The 22859-nt window shown below is 46.5% G+C and overlaps 2 protein-coding genes and 1 long non-coding RNA gene across 3 annotated transcripts in view; all 3 read left to right on the top strand.

The window, feature by feature from the left end:
- Positions 1-850, top strand: part of LOC135905235 (uncharacterized) — a 39092-nt gene extending 38242 nt beyond the window's left edge. The window contains exon 5 of the mRNA XM_065436243.1: positions 726-850. Coding sequence (XP_065292315.1) covers positions 726-782 — 57 coding nt within the window. The 3' untranslated portion in view covers positions 783-850. The remainder of the gene's footprint in view (positions 1-725) is intronic.
- Positions 851-7943: 7093 nt separating this feature from the next.
- LOC139048400 (uncharacterized) lies at positions 7944-9548 on the top strand. The gene is made up of 3 exons (XR_011507663.1): positions 7944-8114; positions 8192-8272; positions 9210-9548. It is a non-coding gene; the product is annotated as an uncharacterized lncRNA (long non-coding RNA).
- A 4791-nt stretch (positions 9549-14339) lies between these two features.
- The window catches only part of LOC135905265 (uncharacterized), a 32301-nt gene continuing 23781 nt past the window's right edge, over positions 14340-22859 (top strand). The window contains exons 1-3 of the mRNA XM_065436284.1: positions 14340-14463; positions 17215-17276; positions 18766-18861. Coding sequence (XP_065292356.1) covers positions 14385-14463; positions 17215-17276; positions 18766-18861 — 237 coding nt within the window. The 5' untranslated portion in view covers positions 14340-14384. The remainder of the gene's footprint in view (positions 14464-17214; positions 17277-18765; positions 18862-22859) is intronic.

The following is a 22859-nucleotide window of genomic DNA, read 5'->3' as shown; positions in this document are numbered from 1 at the left end:
CCCTCGTACAGCCACCAACAAAAGTTTGTTAACCATGACTGCCTTTCACAAAATGTAATGTCTTGTCCTCTAAACAACGCGTCTATCTGTGCACTTTGATAGAGCTCCCTCTTCGGGCTACGTTCCTGGCTTTTCAGATGTCTACCTGCAGCTGAGAAAAGTGCAGTTCATTCCGCATGAAATTTTGGAAACTTGGGCTTAATTTCGCTTTCGCTGTTACTGATATACTTCTAAAAATGATTCTTGTCTTAATGATTGCAAGCAAGGAAATATACAACTGAGCAATCCATGCATAATCTACATTCGCAGAAGCCGTAAAACCACAGTTGTGCCTTGTTCTGCGACGCCTGAGCTTTTTTTACTGAAGGTGACAAACAGCAGTAAAGAGTTTGCGCCCTCAACACGGCGCGGTGCGTCACGCACTTGCAGACGAGCAACCAGGTTGAAAACGTTAAGCGGTACTTTCAAGGGATGTCCAACTGTTGAAAACTGCCGAGGTCTATTACAAAAAAAAACAGTCGCCATTATTTAGACGCAAAATTAGAATGTGATCGTAGTTTTCCTTTTTTCCGGCAGCTATCAAACTCTTCAGTTGAGGAAACGCTATAAATGTTTTTTCGGAAAGTAACTTACCAGTCCCGAGTGATTCAGTAGTTATGTCTGTGGCCAGTTACCTCCTAATAAAGACGTAGTTGATTAGCCTTGTTGAATTTCTATTTCTTTAGAACGAGGACAAGGCAATCATCCGAGGACTTTTTGACACCTGCCGCGAACAGTCCTGAAGCATCGATTCGAGCTCAACCTTCCATCGTGCCATGAACTAGCGCAATAAACGGTGATCATTTTCAAATACATGTGTTTTGTCTTTGTATACATGCAACGGCGCTCATTCACAAGGAGAACACAGATTCGCTGCAGTTGCATCGCTTGCCTAAGCTTGCGTTTTGGTGTACCTGAGTATGTATGTTCACGTATGTGTGTACATTTGTGTGCGCTCTGATGTACATCTGCAGTATCTCTCGAATCAAACGTCGATAACCGTAAATTCCCAACCCATAATGTGATATCTCCAGTGCTTGTAACATCATTGTCATTTCTCTTAAGCTCCACCTTCACAGCAAACAATCTACAATAGGTGTGTATAGTAAAGGGCTATAGTGTTAGCCCAGACGTCCCCGAGTGGCGCCCTCTCACGTGTGGCGTCAGTGGGGGGGATCACGCTGCCGAGCCCCGCGCGTGCTCGCTGGCTACGTGAATGCAACTCGAAGCTGTCGGCCGACCTGCCTTGCTCGAGTTTTTGAAATGCGCGTCTGCAGGTTTTTCGGCCAGTACGTAGGCAGTGTTTTAGGACACTAACTCCTGCCAAATCGGCCGGAGTCGCCGTCGTCGCCACTTTGAGTGTGGATTGATCCTGGAGTCGTCTGCCAGCCGTCAGTGTCTATATATACGTGCGTGTACGGCGTTAGCTTCTCGCCATTGCCGTTCGGTTTCCACGGCAACACTCCTAAACATTTGCGGCCCTCTTATGACAATCAGCTGGGGCATTTGGCCTTCAGCTACGGTGCCTGTTCTGCAATAGTGCGTTTGTTCAGCGCGTGCTGTGTGCTCGGTCACCCACTGCGTTTGCCACAGACATTCCGATTTCGTTGCCGCACAGCGCGTTAAGCATATCATGGAAGCATGGCTAAAGAGGACAAAACTCGCCCATTTTTCACTTTTGATCAATGTCACGAAAGAAGTTTGATGCCATACTCAGGAAGCTAGGTCGTTACTGGGCTGCGTTGATGCATGCACTGTTTAGCGGAGTGGCATCAAAATGTGGTCTGGGACGCCTAACAGAAGGGCGGACAAAATTATCGTGCAAAACTAAATTACGTAGCATTTGCTGCAGCACTGACCTTCGCACAAGTTTTAATTAAAATGCATTACTTCCACCCTGACACAGCTGGCCCCTGCATGTTAGTCGGCTCAGGATCGCACTTTCTTTCTTGGATCCTACCGTGACGATTCCTTTCTTCTAGCACCGTGCCGATTCCTTAGGCTAGATTCGTGCAGTGATGAGAATTCGTGCTATCGCGTAATAAAAACAGGCGACCGCTTCTTAGATCACCGTTTCCAATACAGTTTATTCTTTAGGCGGGTAATAGTAATTTAAACCTAAAACAACAAAATTGATAAGTTTAGTTTTGCTTGTACTTGACCGAATAAGTGGATAGAGCAGTAAGCACACACGCAAAAAAGGTGTGGGGGGCGGGAAAGACACACGTATAAAGGCAAAATGTTCACAGGCTATTCTTAGTTTTTTTACATCATATTTTTTATTATTAAGCTGTTAAATCAATCTGCCCAGTGGCAGCCGCAAGTCGGAAAGTCCGTTGATCATAAATAGTATTATGCTAAACTAAGAACATAATATTTTTTCTGCCTTAGAAAGCGGTAATGAGCTTTATTTGCAAGAAGATAGTGCAAAGCCTGCTTGACGATTGGGAACAATAGCGCATGGTGCACCAGTAATGTTCAAGGTAAATTATTTTTCAGTAAAATAACGAGACGTCACGATTGAGACAAAATAATTATATATGCACCACAAGGCGACCGCCATTATGAGCGAGCTGCGTAATTCACATTCAACTACAAAGCTGCTTAAACGCGAAATTTTGCGAATGAGCCCCGCTATCGTGCTTCATTTCAAAGGTTGTGTAGACTTTCACTTACCATCTCAGCGCCGTGTTTTATGACTAAGTCACCAGATTGTATCTGATCGCGAGAGGTTTCGTCATGTTAAAAAAGAATTGCGTAAAAAATAAATTCTGCGAGTTTGCGTGCCAGAACCACCCTATGGATTGATTGTCAAGTGCGTAGTGGAGGACCGGCCCCGGAATAACTTTGACCCCCTTGCGGCTTTTTTTGCCGCGCACCTAAATCTAAGTACACACGAGCGTGTTTGCATTTCGCCCCCATTGATGTGCGGCCGCCACAGAAGTGGTCTACTCAGCGACCTCGAGCTTAGCAGCGCAACGCCATATAGTCGCTGGGCTATCGCATCGCTAGTTTATGTGGAAGGTACGTTTATTATATGAGGTTTATTGTCTTCCCCTAATGCTAGCAAAAATAAAACTAACACTAGGAAAAAGTACAAAGAGCAATTGGAGAGCGCTGTGGTACGCGATTATGAAGTTATAGCGCGAGCAAACGCTTGAAAATGAAGCGGCTCTAGCCGGAGCGTAGCAGACGACAAAGGTGAGTCGCCCGTCTGACGTCAAAGGAGCGTCGTTCGCAGCTCCCCAATCGGTCGCGCACGAGGATGATCGCGGTCATACAGTGCTCTAGTATTACTATATTGATCTAATGTCGAAAACTCTGGGTTTGTTTCTTTTTATTATTTTGTTTCTTATATGGTAAGTAACCATGTAAGGATTTCGTGCAGGACCGTTGAACTTGCGCAGGATAACGATGTGGCTGGCGTCTATTATCTGAGCTGACCTTAAACGGGCACCCAGGGAATCACCGTCTGGTAACGTAGTCAAACGGACGCTGTCTTGCAGCGCAACTTCTTGTGATATCAGAGTAACACGCGCACCAAGCAAAATATGGAATATTTGGTGCGGCCTGTCAGTCAAAATAATATGGAGATGTGTTGGGCAATATACAACTTCTTTTTATTTCTTCATTCTTGATTCCCATAGAAAACGTATGTGACGTTGCAGGAACACTCGCCAAAGACTGAGGAAGCTTATAGAATTTTCAGCAAGAAAAAAGTATAATGCCACAATAAGATATTGCATTGATGAGCCTCCATTTTATTCCTGCAGCTGAGGTTCTCCCCTGAAATCTCCTCCAATACCGCCACCACCACTCAGTGCAGCCGGCTCCGACAATTACACAAGCGGTCGCTGTGCAGGTTTGACTGTTGCAAACAGGCAAGCGAGGTCCGTCTAAATTACGTCGAGAATATTGTCTCGAAATGACCGTGGCATGCAACAGCGGTCCATTCGAAAGTGTATCCCAACGGTGAAAACTGAGGTCAGAGCAAATAAGAGGCTTGCAAATACACACCCAATCCCTTTACTTAACAAAATCCTTTGACGCTAAGCTCTTTCTGCATTAGCTAGTTAGAGCAAATATACATATAAGCCAGTTGAAACATTGAGCACATAACCGCAGCTGTGTTCAATTAAGTGACTCGCCGCATTCGGCCAAATCATGGAAGTTGGTGAATTTGAAGCCTCATAATTCTCTGTACCTACAGGGCGCGCACTGAGCGCGTACCTGGAGATTCTCACCACAGTTCAAATGCGCTCGCCGGTGGGATGACGGCGTGGTACCTTGGCCGACTCGGTGGCTGGGTTCTAAGTGCACTGTCTCAAGCTAGAGCAGTATCTCAAATTAGGAGTGCAGCATGCGTGCAGCCAAGCCCAGATGAACGACTGTGATTTAAATGCTCACAACAAAAAAAATGAATGGCGGTCGGGGCTCACATACCGCTGTGAACACCTTCTTTTCCTTTAAGTAACGGTACTTACAGAAATAATTAGTAACTAGACCTTTGTGGCACAAGACGTCAACAGGCGTTCGAATATTGCAAGGTATATTCATTGTACGTTAGATAACAAGACCAGCTGGTATTGCTTCGCTTTTCTTTTGTTCTTTTGAGACATTACTCCAGTGTACTAATCCGAATGCAAATAATTTTGATCACTATTTGTTACTTGTTCTCGTTTCAACAAGTATGACGGAGGTTATGCAGTTCCCGCACCTACGGTGTTTTCACAAGGAAATTGTAGATTTGAAGACCCAACTGTAAGCTTTAGAGTTCTCGCAGTCTCCAAGCTACGGCTCTAATGCCCTCAGCGACTTGACGCCTGCTGTTTATGGCATTGCGGTGACGTGACTGTCAGCCAGAGCGCTGCCGACGATGAAGACAGCCCCGTTTCGATTCCAACGAGATATCGCAATTTTCATTTGCGATTTATCATTTACTTTTCTAAACATCTTATTTTCCCGAGCCATCCTTCTTCCCCAATCATGGCCAATCATCCAGAATTGCTTGTGTCATTCCACTGAGAAAGAGCCTAGGAGCGAATGCGTAGTGGGTTCGGCCTTCGTCAACTCATCAACTCCGCTCACACTGGCATCTCCATCCTGGTCTGGTCGGTTCCACTAAACCATGAACGGATACTGGTTCTTCGGCACGCTTTTACAGCATGGTGACTAGGTTAGAGCTCCAGTGAAGCCAACCTCAGCGCAACGACTTGACCTCAACGAGCATGACGGTAGTCTAACTGTGCCAGCAGACAGCCCTTGGATCTATGGCTTCTATCAGTTCTGCAAGTTCCAATCGACACTCGCCACTATCTTGCAGTACTGTTAAGGCAATAAAGTCAACGTAAAGATGTGGGCCTACATATGTAAACATAGTTATAGCTTTTCTAATGAACTATTAATGGCGATTTGAAGCTTGTCACAATATTTTCTAGAGTTTACAGCTCTAGGGCCTTCATGTAAGGCAAGAAATGAATAGTGGAATGAAAGAGGCACACATGCAGGAGCACCGGTAGCAGACGAGGAAGCAGAAGACCAGCTCAAAGGGACTGGCGCTCTGCCTGTCTTGTCCTGCAGGTCCCAGGCCGACCAAGTTGGCCACAGAGCGACCGGTCCCAAATAGTAACGAATGACCGCTCTAAGCGCGAGACACACGGTGCCATTTTGCGTGCGGAGGTAAGTCGCAAGACAGCGGAGTTGCTTTAAAGTTTTGAAGAGTTTTTATGCGAAGCATATTACTAGAGCTCAACCCAGCTCCTCAGGCGCGGCGGTGTCGCCTTCAATACCACGTGACACCGTGACGTCACGTACGACAGAGGAGAAACGGGGCTCCAACTCGCGCCGTCGCTCGCGGCGTCGCGGCGGTATATAGACGAGGCAACCTAAAGTTTGCCAGCGCGGCACCAGCGCCGAATGCTCCCCTAGCGGACCGATGGAAGTTTCGAGGGTCGTCGCTGCGCTGGCGTGCGCCCGTGTTCTGTACGGCGGGAGCGCTCGTGCGCGTGGTTTTTGCGATGCCGAGTGCGACCTCATTAGCCAGGAGAGGTGGCACGTAATACTGATGTGTTGTCGATTGCCACAGCAGCCTCGAAAACACGAAAGGTCCTACGCAGCCCGTGAAGTTCTACAGATTTCCTGGGAAGTGGTACGAGAATGACAGACGACAAGCATGGATAACTGCAGTGCGCGGCCGAGTCAAGTCTCACAGTTTCGCATTCGCGTGTAATATCTTGAAAGCGGAATAGTCGTATGCCTGTTTTTAGTGCACGGCCGTTTGTTTAGTCGTGTCGCGCTGTTAAATTGTGGTGGCATCCGCCGTTTGTTAGTGGTAAATGCATGCGTGTTGCGCCGCTGAGCTCTACGACGCGTGCTCGATTCCCAGCCACGGCGGCCACATTTCGAAAGGGACAAAATGCAAGAACACCCTTGTTACCGCGTGCTTTGATTTTTGTGCACGTTAAAGAAACCCCAGAGGTTAAAATTATTCCTGAGACTCCCCATTACAGCGGGCCTCATAATGATTTCGTGGTTTTGGCATGGTTTTGGCACTTAGAATCCGCGAATTTATTTGATTGCACTGTGGCTTCCCTCCAGCGCGATCGGCATGGACGAGCTCAAGAGAATTATTTCCCTTTTCCAAACGCTGCAACTTAAATTGCTAGTTGTGCAAGTAACGAAAGGGGCCGCGCGCTACTTTTGTGTGGTAGCAGACCGTATTTAATGCAAGCCGCGGTCGTCGGGAAGCGGCAGATCGGAAATCAGCCGCTCGAGACATGCGTGTTATGTTTGTTGTTTGCCCATGCTTTCTATGTATATAAGTGTGCAAGTATCATAACTTGTAGTGGTACCACTCTTGTAGAATAATATATGCACACAATCACAGGAACGTTACCTTTGAAAACATATTATTGGGAGTAATTTAATCCCCACAACAAATAGGCACGCATACTGTTTCATTTATATGCGATGCAGATGGAAGCGGTGCCAAACAGACCAATGGCAATCACAACAGTCTTCTCAGCAGTCAGCACCACCGGGACATGTGCTTTCGTACTGCAGCGACACAGCTCTTGAGTAGCAGCAAGACACGTGTGAAACAGACTCCAGAACATGCCTTTGTGAAGTGACGGAACCATCTAGAAGCAGCCCAATGGATCTGCAGTCATCAAGTAGTATGGCAACAGAAGTTCCTGCTGTCAGTGTAACTTATGTTGTAATTGAAATAAAAGTGGCTAAATTTCTGAACATGGTGCGCACCTGTAACTCGACGTCGTCTACGATCTTGTCGGACACATGTGACACGCACTTGGCTTTCACTCTCACATCACCGTCCACAATTTGTTCAACGCCGTACACGTTCGGAAGCAGACGCTCCCCTATCGTGAGGTTGCCGCCACGAAAAAAATCTGTCGGCGTCAGCATCCTTCCTGAAACCGCACGGCAATCATTGCATCGCTGTTGAGCAAGCAGGCGATCTGCCGCCGTCGAAAACGGAGCGCCGTGAGAACGAGCAGCGAAGAAAAGCGCGGACGGCACAACGTAAACGAAGCGGAGACTACGCCACGACGCGACCGCGCTGCTTGGTGTTTCCACATTGGGGCGCTGTCAGGAGGCGGCGCAGTAGCGCCGCCTGGCCATGGTTTTCTCGTCTATAGACCAGAACACGCTAGTCTCGCACCCAGACTAACCGAACGCATACTCTCGCACCCGGGTTGCCCGGTCGACCGGCGCTATTTTGTACTGGGCTGCCAAAGTGTGTTCGCCGGCGACCAGTAGACATGGCAAGCGCCAGCTCTAGGGCTCTAAAGTGCGGAGATGTGCCCGTTCACACGGATCCAAAGTAGAAGTCATCTGGGCATCATTGCGTCGTGTTTGGATGCCAAAACAACCAGCGGAAAAGGAGCAGGTTGCTTAGCGCTGTTTGCGAAGAGCACAACACACGTAGGGAATCGTGCCGGTGCGGTGTTTTCAGCCTGCGCCGATTTCCATCCGCAACGAAGAATGCCAAGCTGCGCCACCGGTGGATAGCTGCAGTGAATAGGAAGAACTACCAACCCAGTGAAAATGCACGAGTGAGTATTCGATCTGTGTATATTTTGGTGCCACGTTCAACTTTGCGCCCTACAAATGTAATACGTGTTACACGCAGGTTTGCTCCGAGCACTTTCTGGGCAACAAGCCTACAGAGCAGAATCCCGCGCCGGTGCTTCGCCTTGGCTATAACAAAAAGGCAAGCCTTTTCGTGTTTTCATTCAGGCAGAGCTCCCGACGGTTAAGCGGAACAGTTGAGTTTGCGGTTAGCGATACTTGCAGCTGGTGCACGGAATGACCATTAAGCGTGAACGACAAGTTGTAGGCCTTGCTGGTGAGTGTTATTGCTAATGAAAGTAAACCGAAGTCTGCTCGTCACGTAGCATGCGTCCACAAAAACGTAAACGACGACTACTCGTCACCGAAGGTGTTCTTGCAGCGCACCTACCTTTACGAGCTGGTGTTGCAGGTGTCATTTGTAACGAATTCATTTGAGCCTCCTGAGCTCTAAACTGCGTGCGGGCTGTTATGCGGGGCAAAGCGCAAAATATTTCCGTTCATATGGCGAGGAAAATAAGGTGCTTAATTATTCTTGTATTTTGTAACAAAATCTTGATCGTTCTCACTAGTTTTTTTTTACTGTTTTCTTTTCTAAGGGAGCGCCAACAATCCGATGGCCTCGCACAAGCGAAACAGGTCTGGTAACAGGTAGCTGCAGTTGGTGGGGCTAATTTCTTGGAATGCAGGTGCGGTTGTTGTCTTGTACCAAAGGGGTCCTGATGATGCAGCTTTAAGTAGGGATGGTAATTTTACGCGCCCTGTCATGGTTTGTGCAACTGTACAACACCTGCATCTGTCATGCTCGCCATGTTATACGGGCTTTGACTGCACATGTAGTTGAACATTATAACTACTGTAGTACCTCATTTTCCAATGAGTGCAGGTTTAGCATCATATGCTGCTTGTTCGAGTGCTCTAGGCTTTTGTTCTGAATGTTGTACTCTTAAGTGGTTGTACGATACAATTGGCCTGGTATATTTTCTATTTCATTTTGAGAGGACTTTATATCTTCGCAACAGTGATGGCATGGGAAAGAACTACAGCCCTTCTTACTATAACATCTATTTTGTCTTCAGTGTGCAGGTGGTGAAGGGCAGGTGTCTGCTAACCAGGCAGTCAAACGACCTCGCCAGTTGGTTGCCAAACGCGGCCAACCCAGTAGAGACCATGACAAACAAGACCAAACTGAAAGTGCAGATGACAGTGTTCTGCGTGCTTTAATAATATATGGCACCAACACAGTGCTGTAAATTCCTTCACAGGTTACGTGCCAAAAAGCTCACACGTGTTCTAGCATATAGCGCGCGGTTTGTACAAACGTAATAGCGTTCCTACACGATGTATTCGCTTCTGCAGTCTGCACAGCACTCAGTGTGGCCATTGCGGACTTGCATGAGGTCTTGAAGTTTGATTGAATCCAGACAGCGAAAATGACAGGCTAGAAAACACGCGAAACACGTCTTCCGCCCAGCAAAAAAGCCCAAGTTTCGCTTTCGCGCCGGGTCGCATCTCCCGGCGTGGCAGCCCAGGCCTGCTACTTCGCGGCGCTTGGGATAGATGGCGCGACCGGCGCTCATCAATATGGCGGCGCCCTTTGCATTCACGGTGTTCTGGTGTATAAGCAGCTGCGCTTGCCTCTGCTAGACAATCACGAGGTGAGATGCCTCCTGGAGACAGAGCTGCTCGTTGGAATGAGAAGCGAAGGTTGCGGCGTGCTACAGAGACTGTTTCTAGGTGGCTTTGCTACGGCGCAGCGACTACGCGCCCCGCATCGGACGCGGTGAGCGTCGAGCAACGCAGCGTTCGGCACGACAACGAAATGTGCGCCTGAGCAAACGCCGCACGCCTGAGCCGACGCCGACGACACCGGCTTTTCTGCGACACGAGCTCCTTAACACTGTCGCGTTAAAATAAAGGCTAGTATGCTTCGCATCCTGGGCTTAACCTTAGCTAAGCCACAGCCAGTTTTTTTTTTCAATGTATTTGAGAGAGGCTCGCAGGGTAAAATTCTGCACCTAATCATAAAATCGTCATTGCACCCACATAATATAAGCACGCGCTCATGGTCTATTTTTTCCTTAAGCTTGTTGCCAAAGTTTGCTAAAAAGATATTACAATGCAATTGTTCTAAACAGGACCTGAGGAAAACTTTTTTCTGTTCATCAATTCAGCGTGAAATTGAATGAGCGCTAAGAGAAGTACTTGTCTTAGAACTCTTTTAAAGATTCCTGCACTTACACCACATGGCGTCTGGGTGAACATTTCACCGGATGACTCAATATGGTCTGTGACAACTACGACCACAAGTTCATTTTGGAGAGCACAGTATAACAAGGCCTCTATGTCAACTAAAAAGGCTCTTGCGACTTCTGGCAATCCTTGTCGTAGTTCGTCTACCAGGGTGACGGAATTGCGGATTCCGAAAGGGTCATCTGGAACAAGAGTGTTCGCTTTGAATTGCAGATAGCTTCCAACAGTTTTTTACCACATCCCCTTTTTCACTCCTTATCGTTCGGTGTGCATCTCTTTCCAGAAAAAAACAACCTTGAACTTTCTCTCCGTTGCATTCCTTTACTGCCTTCCTCAGCTCGTCTAGGTTTCATTATAACCTAGGTATAACTTTGTCTACGTTTAGGTTTGCTGCCATTTAATACGTGGAACCACACACAAGAAAAAGAAATTGTTATTACAAAAAGAAACTGGCCGAAAATGACAGCTGTCAGGACAGAAGCGACTGCAACAACAAGCACAGCTCGTGCTCGTTTCCTTCTGCGTCTACCGAGCAAATCGCGCACTCGTTGAGCGCATTAAAGACATGAGGGATGGCGTCTACCCCTCGTGCATAAATAATACCGTTGCCATGGCAGCAGGCTTTATTTTTTTTTTATTTCTCCTCTCACAAGCATGACATACACCAGGCACTAGGGGATAAACTGGGGCCCGTGAAGCAATTTGCGTTTACCTTGGCTCTACACCAGCCAACAAAATTCTGGCGCAACCGTTTACCTGCGCACGCCACACTGATTCGACGTAGACGGTGTACTTTCTTTCCGGTATTAGGTACAGCTTTGATTTAAAGAAAACGTGCGCATTTTCTTTAAGGCTCATAGTTCGCACACAGTACCGCATGCACTTAAAGGGAAGCTGAAACACTTTTCGAAAAAAATGAGTTCTCTGCGGCATTCTACAGTTTTGAGTCCCCTGAACACGAATATCTCGTTCAAAAAGGGCGGAAACAAGCGCAAGCGGCTGTTTTTTCATGAAAACGCGCACCAGCGCCTCAAGGTATCGCGCGAACGCCGCTGTTGCCCGTGATTGGTCGGAGCCGCTGTGACGTCAGTGGCGGCAGTCGCCGGTCGGCGCCGCCGTTTGAGAGCGTAGCACGCTGTTCTGTTCTGGCTGCATAGCTGAGTTGTAAGCATTATGGAACGTTCTCGCTGTCTCGGACAGCTTGTATTTCCGCCGTACATGTTCGAACCGACAGCCGATACGGAAAACGATGGCGGCAACGGCGGCAACGACGATGTTGAGTGTGCCAAAAGCGAGAGCGATGTGTACACCTTCTCGCGCGCTGGAAATCTTAGCTGTTACGTATGCTTTTTTTTTTCATGTAGCTGCACGTTCCAATGACGGGAGAAAAAATGCGCTAAAGTGTCACTGGGAACTTGCTGCTGGAAGAATGCCGAAGCACTAACTTCTCATTAGATTGTAAACATGGGTACAATTCCACGATGTCAACCACCTTGCCGCTGCTTGTCTGAAGTCCCGTGGTTTTCTGAGCGTTGATACACGATCGCGAACATAAGTGCCGCGTTTCAAAGCGCGCATATGCAGTGCTGCGAGGTACAGTCATGGAAGTTGCTCATCATACACATCCAGATCGAGATGGTCAGGGGGATCATATGTGCAATATTCAGAATATGGTTCGACGACTTTGCGATTGTGGCTCGATCAAGAATCGGTATGCGCGCTCCACGCTAGTGTTGACATAAAGATATTAGGCAGTTTTAGCACCGCCGTGTGGTAAACATGATAACTGCAACCGTACATCGAATGTCACTAGGCAAGCCTATACTCCAATTTATACCTCAGGTGCAACGCTGTGGAAGCTACGCACGAAGTCCGGTTACCAAAATTTATTACTGCGCGCGTTTCCGTCTATGGTTCGCAGCGTGCCAGCGGCATTTGCTCGCGCGAGCATGCACGTGAAGCTGCCGCGACGGGCTGCAATTAAAGAATGCCGAAAAGAAAATTGATTTAAAAGAACGTGTTAGCAGCCGTATAAGTGCACGGATTGTTTCTATGGGTAAATTCTTTTTTTTTCATTCAGAACTGAGCTTATATATGAAAAGTTTTCTCAAAAATCGGGTCAACAAACACCGAACTTTTTCTAAGTGCGAACGCAGCCACTGCAAGAAGTATCTCAAGCCTCCACGGCGTTGCACCTGATGTATGAAACGGAGTATAGCAACGCTAGCAACAACGCGTTTCCGCATTTGTCGTAAGGCTATCCGGCTATCGCGGAAATGGTCCGAGCACAGCACAGTTGATTTCGTCGGCACGAACTTATCGCTCCTCACCGCACTGCGCTGCAAGCTTCTTGTGCTTCGGGAACCTGTGAAACCCCACATCGTCTCGCCCGCGTGTGTTCGCGCAGCCGATTGCTGCACAGAACGAGGGCATGTTGGGCGCCCTTGGCTGTAGGCACTCACGCAGCACAGAAGGAAAGAACAGTTTACGAAAATCGCAAAACAAACGTGAGCGGCGGCGGCGGCAAATCTCTCGTAGCGTCGTTCAGTAAAGCGCAGGACGGAAAGAGGCATGCCAGCGCATGCCAGCACGCCGGTCCGGCAGCTCGGTCCCCGCCAGTGACGTCACTCTCGCCGGTTCTCTCCTCTGGTAACCTCCTCACCCGGCGCTCCGGGAAGCGATGGGGACGTGTCCGCGGGGGTGATTTAGAAAGCGATTTCCGCCCCTTATATTAACAAAACGAAGAAAAAAATTTTGGAACCGTCAATTATTAGGTCTGTTCTTCCCAATCCCAGCAATTCATGGAAATTGAAAACCGCTTCAGCTTCCCTTTAAGGAACCGGCTTTTATAATCATCTTTACAACCCCTAAAAATATCCCTGTATGTGGCTCTGTTTGCGTAGTTCTGAAGCGTCAAGCACAACCTAAATATTCTTGTTGATTCCAACGAGTACGATAAACATGCCGCATCTCTTTCTTTGTTTTCTTCGTGCATACCCCACTTTCTTTAATTGGCGTCAGGCTTTGTTGCTATGCCCGCACCGTCTGCTGCATATTGGTGTGTGCATTCCTCAAAGTAAAAGCTAACGCTGTAGGTTCTCGAAACGAAGCATGCGCCTGGCCTTGTCTTTGCAGGCTGCGGCACTTCCCGAATATACACCGAGTACGCAAAGCAGGTGCGCAATTCCATTGCAGCCACTTTATGCCATATATTCCAATTTTTATCGTGATGAAAATTTTAACCGCTGTCGATGCAACACCGCTTCCTGCTAAGTGGCGTATTACAATATCTCTTCATCTATTGGAATAAAGTTGTAGAAAAGCGGGTGTCGACTTGTGCCTCTCGGCAACATCCTCAATCCATAATAGGCAAATAAATAAAGGAACAACAAAATAAATCGGTAATGATAAAAAACATCCCAGTCTACGACTATAATAATAATAAAACATTCTTTTTCCTTCTCCGTAGCGCTGAAATATTTTATCTCACAAGCGTAATGAGGTAAAGGAAGGATTCCAGTCTGTCAATTTTTTTTTCCATTTTAAGCCCACTCCCGAAAGGTTGTTCACTTGACTTGCTTCTTTATTTTTGCGTACAGCTACGCTTTCTCGTAGGCTGTTCAGTGAGCAGGCAAATACGAAATAAGCAAGCAAGTGTTCTCGATATCACGCCTACGGAGACGACGCGAGGCACTTGCTCTGCAATTGATAGCCCTCTTGGAATGACGCTTCCTTATGCATGTCGCGCAAATGCGCTGCAGCATTTTTTGTGTTAGACTGCAATTCGAGGTCATACTAGCTCTCCAGTTCGTATATTTTAGCTCATTTTCCTCATTCTCTCTTGATCTTTTTTTTTTCCGACATAATGCGTTTAGTGACGCGTCCGGCAGCAACGGCTTCCCAATGAGCGCTATCACGCTACCACACATATATAACATGAATGTCGCCGTGGAAAGCATCCTTTCGCCTTCGACTCTCACACTAGTCGGTTCACCTGCATCATGAGGTCTCTCGCCTTGTGCGTTCTTTTGGTGACTATCCCAGGCGTGGCCATGGACGAATCCCATAATCCACATTGTGGTATGTCTGTTCGCGCTTGAGCCTTTACTGTTTCATTCAAGGTCATGGTTTAGTTGCTTCTGTTCCTCGCGCAAAATTTGCATGTTGATTGATTCGGTTATGTGACACTAACTTGAATAGGCCCTGAACCACATTTCTGTGAAGCCTCAAGAACGCCTTTGAAGGAGTGTAGTGCCTCCAATACCTGTATATCACAGAGGTTTCTTTCTTCAAGAAGACGTACAACGAGCGTAGACATCCGAGCACGATACTTACCTTTCGCGTTTGCTCTCCGTGTCCTCCGTACAGTTAGCCGGTGGCGATAAAGTAAGACTGAGTGGCAGGCGGGGCCGTCGTGGCACCTCGCGGCGGCCACAGTACTTACGCTACGCAGCAGACGCGAATACACGTCACTGTATGTGAATATCAGGCTTGATGTGCGCGCTCGCGTGCTTTACTGTGGTCGTGTGACGTGGTGCGGAACGGCTTTCTCCTGCACTTATTAATTAGCACGGTTCAGTTATATTGCAACGTAAAGATTGCAGCTGCTCACAAACAGTAAAAATGTTTGCAACCTTACTGTTACTAGTTCGTAGCATGAACAGCTGACGCCATCGCTTTTCAGGGATAACATTCAATCGTTGATGGGACAATAGTCGTGACAGCAGTGGTGTGCGCTTGAAGGTGAGTTGACCTTGTGCAGCTGGCCGTCCGTACGCTCCGTTACGCTCACAGTCGTCCTCATCTACATGCTTATTTCTTTGTTTTGTCATTGTTGTCGTCAGGCTGTTCGTCAGACCATACTACCAAATTAAATTTGTGGCGTAAAAGGGTTCGATCCTAGTGGTTTCGATTGTTTGTGCTCCAAACCGCCTCCACGGGAAATATAACCTTTGTGCTAGAGTCACGTGCAATGCACTGTCTAACGCTCCACCATCGTGCTATTGCAGAACAGTTAAAGGCGATTGCTGCCGGATTTCACGCTGGCTACAAACTCTGAGAGCGGTGGCGTCTGTGATTCATTTCGGAGGCTAACACAAGCAATACTGCAGCAGGTGGAAGATGATAGCGCGTGTATTGCATTGCGATATTGTCATATAGTAGTGACGGGGAAGAAAGCAACAAGACTGACAATGATGAAACTAGCGTTTTATTGGGCGAACCTGTTCCCTCAAAAACAAGCTACGCTCAAAGAACATCGACAGCGGCGAACGAAGTCGGCGATCGGCGAAAATGTTATCTGCCGATGAAGCGCGTCAGCTTTTATACACGGGCCATCGAACGTTCCAGAGTAATCGCTGGTAACCCCGTGTCTTCCACAATGTTCTATACCAATCCCGTCGCGCATACATGCAGTCAGATTACAGAAGGTTTGGTGACAACAGACAGCGAACAGAACAATCGATTACATTCCACAAACTTCTGATACATGCAGGCATGTCCCGCGCAGAGCGATAACATTTGTTGGACCGTGAAAAGCACTCACCCGAAAAAGATAGATAAGTCCAAGTGTCAATGCCCCCCCCCCTTTAAGTAAGCATCGTGCCGATGCTACAAGCATAACAGCTAGGAAAGGGAAACACCAGGCAACACTTACAAAAAAAACAAAGTGCAAAGTAACACAGTCCAAAAAAGTAAGTCCAAATGTCAGCTACGCAAAGTCCCAAAATTCATTAGCGCTGGTAGAACGGCTTAAGTCCCCACAACGTGGACTACTTCGGCTCGTGAGCGGCGCCGCTGTGATAGCGAAATGCCGTCTGGTACGACCTCATAGTCGAGTGCGCCAATGCGTCTGATGATCTCGTAGGATTCCCCCATTGGCTGCGATGCCCCGTCACTAGCGCGCCTCATCGGAGCAGAGTGGGTGGAACGGTCTTGTGTGATATGGGAGAAGGTATCTCCGTAAAACCACGTTAGCAGCTAGCCACCACAGATGTGCCCGTGCAGGGGCCGCCGCCTCGCTATCAGATGCCGTACTGGTTACTGGTCAAAATTACTGGATATTTTATTGGCGCAAGGAACGCATCACGAAGCAAGGGAGCATGCAAGACACAGAGAAGTGCCATCTGTGTATATCACGTTCACTTGCTTCAGGATCCGTACTCTCCCCTAAAAACCAGATGTTTATAATTATCATTCGCATTCTAATTCTTATATATATATATATATATATATATATATATATATATATATATATATATATATATATATATATATATATATGGTCTTGCAATTTCTGCTTTAAATTATTGCATTACTGTACGACCCCACGTCCAATCCCGCACAAGAACCCCATTATCTACGCCTTTTTGCCCACTTCGAAGTAGTCAGGGAGCGCAGTTGCTTCTTTAAAAAGCAGGCAAGCAAAAATAAAATGGTTTTCTTTGCAAGCCCTCTACGGCGTCCCACATAACCCACAATGCAGAGTCTGTTTGCTCTTTTCTATCCGGTTTGTGACCTAACGCTCATTTTCTGTGATCACTCTGCAGTACGGCTTCACTTAGTTAATTTAACCGTCTCATTTTCTCAGTACATACCTTTCCGAATATAATCCCAACAGTAAGCATGATTCTGACGCGTCAGCTAGATGTGGCAGTGCTTGGCAATAGCATACAGGCGATGATAGTAGTGAGTTAGTAGGCGCCAGAGTTACGCGACGTTTGACAAGCGCTGTTCTGTGAGCTCAGCTGCAAACAGTCTTAAATCCGCTGCTCGCCACAATAATAATGGTAAAATAAAATGTCCGCTTAGCGCTTCTTTCTTCTCTTGCAGACCACGGCGACCAGAAACTCAAGGAAGTGGTTGCTTGCGTAAAGCAAAAAGCAAGCGAAGAGGTTCATGTTTTCAAATATCTCGGCATGACAGAGTATCTTAACAGGCTTTCAGATTGCCTTCTCTGGTAACCAAAGCGTAGTAACTGGAGTGCTCGTAATGCGTGATAGCACTATCCTTTTTGTTATCCTTCACATAAATAATGTTAAGCTGTTGGTGCCCTAGTTCAACAACCTACGAGCATCAGTCACTGTAAGCTATTGCTTTTCGGCTAAAGATAATGTATTCAAATGGCTGCAGCGTTAGCAGAAGTGTTAGCGTTCATCATATATATCTGAAGAAAGATGGCACAGTCGCATGTTTCCACAAAAACGGCACGATTTTATTGAAAACTATTGGTGTTACCATAGCAGAAGTTGTCAATCGTGGTACCACGCGCTGGTGGAGCAATAATGTAGACGCCGCTGCATATGTTTGAAAGTTGGTTGCATTGCCATACTGATTCTACTACCTAAGAGCACGCATCGCGTCTTGATATTATGCAAAAATGTCATGTTGTTCACATAGAAATGTGAGTTAACACTACAATGCCAATAAGGGCTGGTGACGTGTATGGCTCGTTAATGTTACAAAATGGAAACGCTGTATTCGAAAGTTTCACGAACACAGCGTTAACAAATACGACAACAAATAGTGATCGGTTTGTCACTTCCTGTATCAACGTGCATCTTTTATAGACCAGTGATGCCTATCGTATACACATGTACTGTGAGGCGGTTACTGTGGCAAGTTTACTGACAATCAATTGGTTTGATATGGTGTGCGTAGGTTCTTGTTAACAAAGGCTCTAAAGAACGGTCCTGGAGCACCTTGCTACAGTCCCTACGTGGTCATTGTGGCCAGCAAAAACCTACTAATAAAACCGGCAACAAAACAGAGGTCACGAGCTGAATAGCATGTTCAAAACGATCTTTCAAATAAGCAACAACGCTGACTCGCGGACATCAGGATTGATATGATTTATTTTTACTTTGTGTGGTCGGTAAACAATTCAAAGATATATTTTTCATGCTTACTAACTACCTAACTTACTACCACAAGTACTACCGCACTTACTACCAAATGCTTGCGGCATTTTTTTTCTTTTTATGTACAAGAATGTCCCAGTGCAATAACAGAAGAGCTCCAAATAAGCCTCATTGGTATAAATAATAAGCCGCTAAACTTTATTTCCGCTCAATGGATTAATAATCAATCAATCAATCAATCAATAAACTTTACTTCCTTTGGATAGGAGGAGTACGGGGCTGAAAGTTTGAGCAGCTTGACGAGGTCCCGACCCCGTTACAGTTGGCGAAACAGGAGGATGACGGTCAGTCATTCTGCTGTTTCATCGTCCTGCTGCTTCAGTCATCCATTAGTCAATAAATTGTCAACAAAATAATTTTCTTCTCAATGGGCTGACTAACCGTAGCATGCATGACCAGACTACCATAGTTATATCGTGTTTGTGGACTCTCTGCATAAACTGAACGACGTTTCTTTCCATAGATCGTCAAGATAATGGACGCTACACGTGAGTCACTGCAGTGCCCCGACATCGAATGTGTCGTTCGGAAGCTCTGCCGCAAGCACCACGGTGCAGTCGTAAGTAGCTCACACAACTAAGATCAATGGCCTTGCCGAGTGCCGCATGGGTTGCGAAGATGAGCGTAGTACAATGACACAGCAACAAGAAAAGTGGAAATTTAGGCCGCGTAATAAGATTCTGAACAAGGTTACGACGACGGATGGAGTGAAACATGTCGCGGTAACAACGCGATACAACACTAACTCGGTAGGAAATGTTGCGTCCTATAATGCTACACAGTCTTCGAAAATGGTTTCTCGCCACACTTACTGCTCTGTAAATAATTTCATTCAACGACTCACTCTCTTTTCTTACATTTCCTATTTTTGTGCTCTCTAACTGTGCTTAATGTTTTTTTTGTTCCTGAATAAGCATAATTTCAAGTCTAATAGTAAATACATGTTGCTAGTCAGTGCTGTATGGTTTATGTAGATTTCACTTCTTCGGCGTTATACACAAAACAAATGGCGGTAATCCGTCATTCCAAGTATATCTCAAATGATTTGCGAGCATTTCCGTTAATGGCTGTACGTTTTATTCCGCATTTATCTCGTCAGCGGCATTTTGTTCTTGATCGTCCTCAATTTAGTTTCAGAAGCAACGATCCACAATCCAGATCAGGACGGGGGAAAAGCAAACATAAGAAAAACGTTCTGCAGCACAATGAACATAGCTATAGGGGCTTGTTGGTACGGTATATCTTATTTTGTTGCAGCGCAAGCTGAACGCCAAGGACAGATGAACACTGTGTGTGTCATACGTGCCTTTTTGTTGTCCTTTTCGTTCAGTTTGCGCTACAACAGAATAAGTTCTGCAGCAGTTCATCAGGACTTCATTGAACTCGGGTCAGATGTTCGAGAATAGAATGCGAGGAGCTTAGTATGCTTTGAACTATTGAAGTATGCTTGAACTATCTTGGGGCCCTATAACATAAAGCTATTCAAACCTTTTCTGTTCCAATTCTGCACTCAGCCATCCACGATTGGTCAAAAAATGTTCGGGCCACCCCCACTTCACCTGTCTGTCACGCGACGTCATGAAAACCGCGATAGCACCCCATCTGCTATGACGTGTACACGCTGCTTATGCATAAATACATCGAATAAAAAAATTATTTCTGATGAGGCGCCTTCTCGCCCTTAGCCCTCTGCTATTGGTTAAAAGGTTTCAGGCTGCGCCCACATCGCCTGTCTGTCACGCGACGTCACAAAACCGCGCAATCTCACCGCGTCAAATTGACATGCACGCATTAAAGATGCGTATATACACCGAACAAAATTGAATTTTTTGTCTGAGTAGCTGGAGAGCACACCCTTCCGAAAGAAATAAAAGATGGCTTCCCGCCGATCGCCCAGGCACTGGCTATTCGCACCTGCGAGAGACCATGTATTTATTTGCGTATAATCAACTTCTTGCATGGCCGTCTAACGTTATCGAGCCTTTTCGGCACGTTTATTTATGACCTCGCTCTTCCAACACTTCTTTGATGAGGATCCGTTTTAGCGGCATTCTTGAACTTTCGTTGCACGATGCCGCAATGTTCAGCCAGCCACCACAAGCTATGTACGTGAAAGTATACCAATCGCAGATGGCGGCACCACCCTCGTCATCCGGTAATTCATATTCGCTACGCTGTCCTTGGCCCTACTGAAACCATCCCCACTTAAGCGTGCTCCTCGCCTCTTGTAAGCCAATGGAATAAGAAAAACCACTCACTGTAGGCAATACTATTCATTTAAAAAAAACTGACCTCCTATAAACGAGGAGAGCGTTTGATTGGACTTCTCACACAAGGCCGCGGGTGACCACCCGATGCTTGCCTCGGCGGTTACGTAAATTTGACGTCAGGAGATTGGAATAGAAACATATGGGAATATTTTTACGTTATATGCCTCCTGGAATCCACCCTGGTATTATTTGCACAGACTAACCGATTTTGAGGAGAAATAATATTTTGCACTTATTCTTCTGTAAATTTCCTTGCTATCATAATGGTCCCCTGTGAGTAATTGACCTAGGTAAACGTACTCCTTCAGAGATTCTAGACATTGACTGGTGATCCTGAACTCTTGTTCCCCTTGCCAGGCTATTGGTCATTATGATTGTCGTCTGCATAATAATGTTCAACCCTACTGCTACACACTCTCTCTGTTAAAGTTTCTGTTTGGAGTGCATACGGCAGACATTGTGAGATCGTGACTGGAAGCTTACCAGTGTGATTGAAAAGAAAGATGTACACTCAGTGCATTCTGCCGCTGCTAACATATGGGGCAGAAACTTGGAGACCGACAAAAAAGCACGAAAACAAGTAAAGGACCGCACAAAGAGCGATGGTACGAATTAAGAGACAGGAAGAGACCTGTGTGGATTAGAGAGCAAACAGGGATAGCCTATATTCTAATTGACATTATTAGAAAGAAATGGAGTTGGGCAGGTCGTGTAATGCGTACGGTTACAGAATGGGTACCAAGAGAAGGGAAGCGTACCCGAAGACGGCATTAGACGAGGGGGGGTGATGAAATTAGGAAACTCGCAGGTGCAAGTTGGAATCCGTTGTCGGAGAACAAGAGTAATAAAGGTAATTGTAGATTCCAGGGAGAAGCCTTCGTCCTACGGTGGACATAAAATAGGCTGACGATTATTGATGACAAATATATTGCACCCTCGAGCCCACACCGGTAAAGTAATCCTACTTACTGTTATCCAGATCAATCGAAATCGTGCGTGTGTGTGTGTGTGTGTGTGTGTGTGTGTGTGTGTGTGTGTGTGTGTGTGTGTGTGTGTGTGCGCGCGCGCGTGCGTGCGTGCGTGTGTCTTCCTCACAAGAAATATATTATACGCGATAGATTTCATTAGTGAGTAGTTACTGCAGTTTCATTTTTCTTTTGATAACGCGACAAAGCAGGCTCGCTGTGTCCACAGTATGTAAAATAAACCGTTTTTGTACGGCGTTTCCAAGTACGCGCGAGCTCATTACCAACCTAAAGAAATAGCTTTGTCGTGATTGTGCGTGGCGCATATGTTATGGGGTTTCTGTGATTTACGTCATCATCATCATCATCATCATCATCATCAGCCTGGTTAAGCCCACTGCAGGCCAAAGGCTTCTCCCATACTTCTCTAACTACCCCGCTCATGTACTAATTGTGGTCATGTCGTTCCTGCAAACTTCTTAGTCTCATCCGCCCACCTAACTTTCTGCCGCCCCCTGCTACGCTTTCCTTCCCTTGGAATCCAGTCCGTAACTCTTAATGACCATCTTCCCTCCTCATTACATGTCCTGCCCGTGCCCAGTTCTTTTTCTTGATCTCAATTAAGATGTCATTAACTCGCGTTTGTTCCCTCACCCAATCTGCTCTCTTCTTATTCCTTAACGTTACACGCATCATTCTTCTTTCCACAGCTCATTGCGTCGTCCTCAATTTAAGTAGTACCCTTTTTGTAAGCCACCAGGTTTCTGCCCGTACGTGAGTACTGGTAAGACACAGCTGGTATACACTTTTTTGTTGAGGGACAATGGCAACCTGTTGTTCATGATCTGAGAATGCCTGCCAAACGCACCCCAGCCCATTCTTATTCTTCTGATTATTTCAGTCTCATGATCCGGATCCGCAGTCACTACCTGCCCTAAGTAGATGTATTCCCTTACCACTTCCAGTGCTTCGCTACCTATCGTAAACTGCCGAGACTGTTAAACATTGCTTTAGTTTTCTGCAGAATAATTTTTAGACCCACCCTTCTGGTTTGCCTCTCCATGTCTGTGAGCATGCCTTGCGATTGGTCCCCTGAATTATAAGCAACGCAATATCATCAGCGAATCTCAAGTTACTAAGGTATTCTCCATTAACTCTTATGCCCACTTCTTCCCAATCCAGATCTCTGAATGCCTCCTGTAAACACGCTGTGAACAGCATTGGAGAGATCGTATCTCCCTGCCTGACGCCTTTCTTTATTGGGATTTTGTTGCTTTCATTATGGAGGACTACGGTGGCTGTGGAGCCGCTATAGATATCTT

Source organism: Dermacentor albipictus, chromosome 8 (genome assembly GCF_038994185.2).
Source record: "Dermacentor albipictus isolate Rhodes 1998 colony chromosome 8, USDA_Dalb.pri_finalv2, whole genome shotgun sequence".
NCBI lineage: Eukaryota > Metazoa > Arthropoda > Arachnida > Ixodida > Ixodidae > Dermacentor > Dermacentor albipictus.
This window is presented reverse-complemented; position numbering and strand designations above follow the sequence as displayed.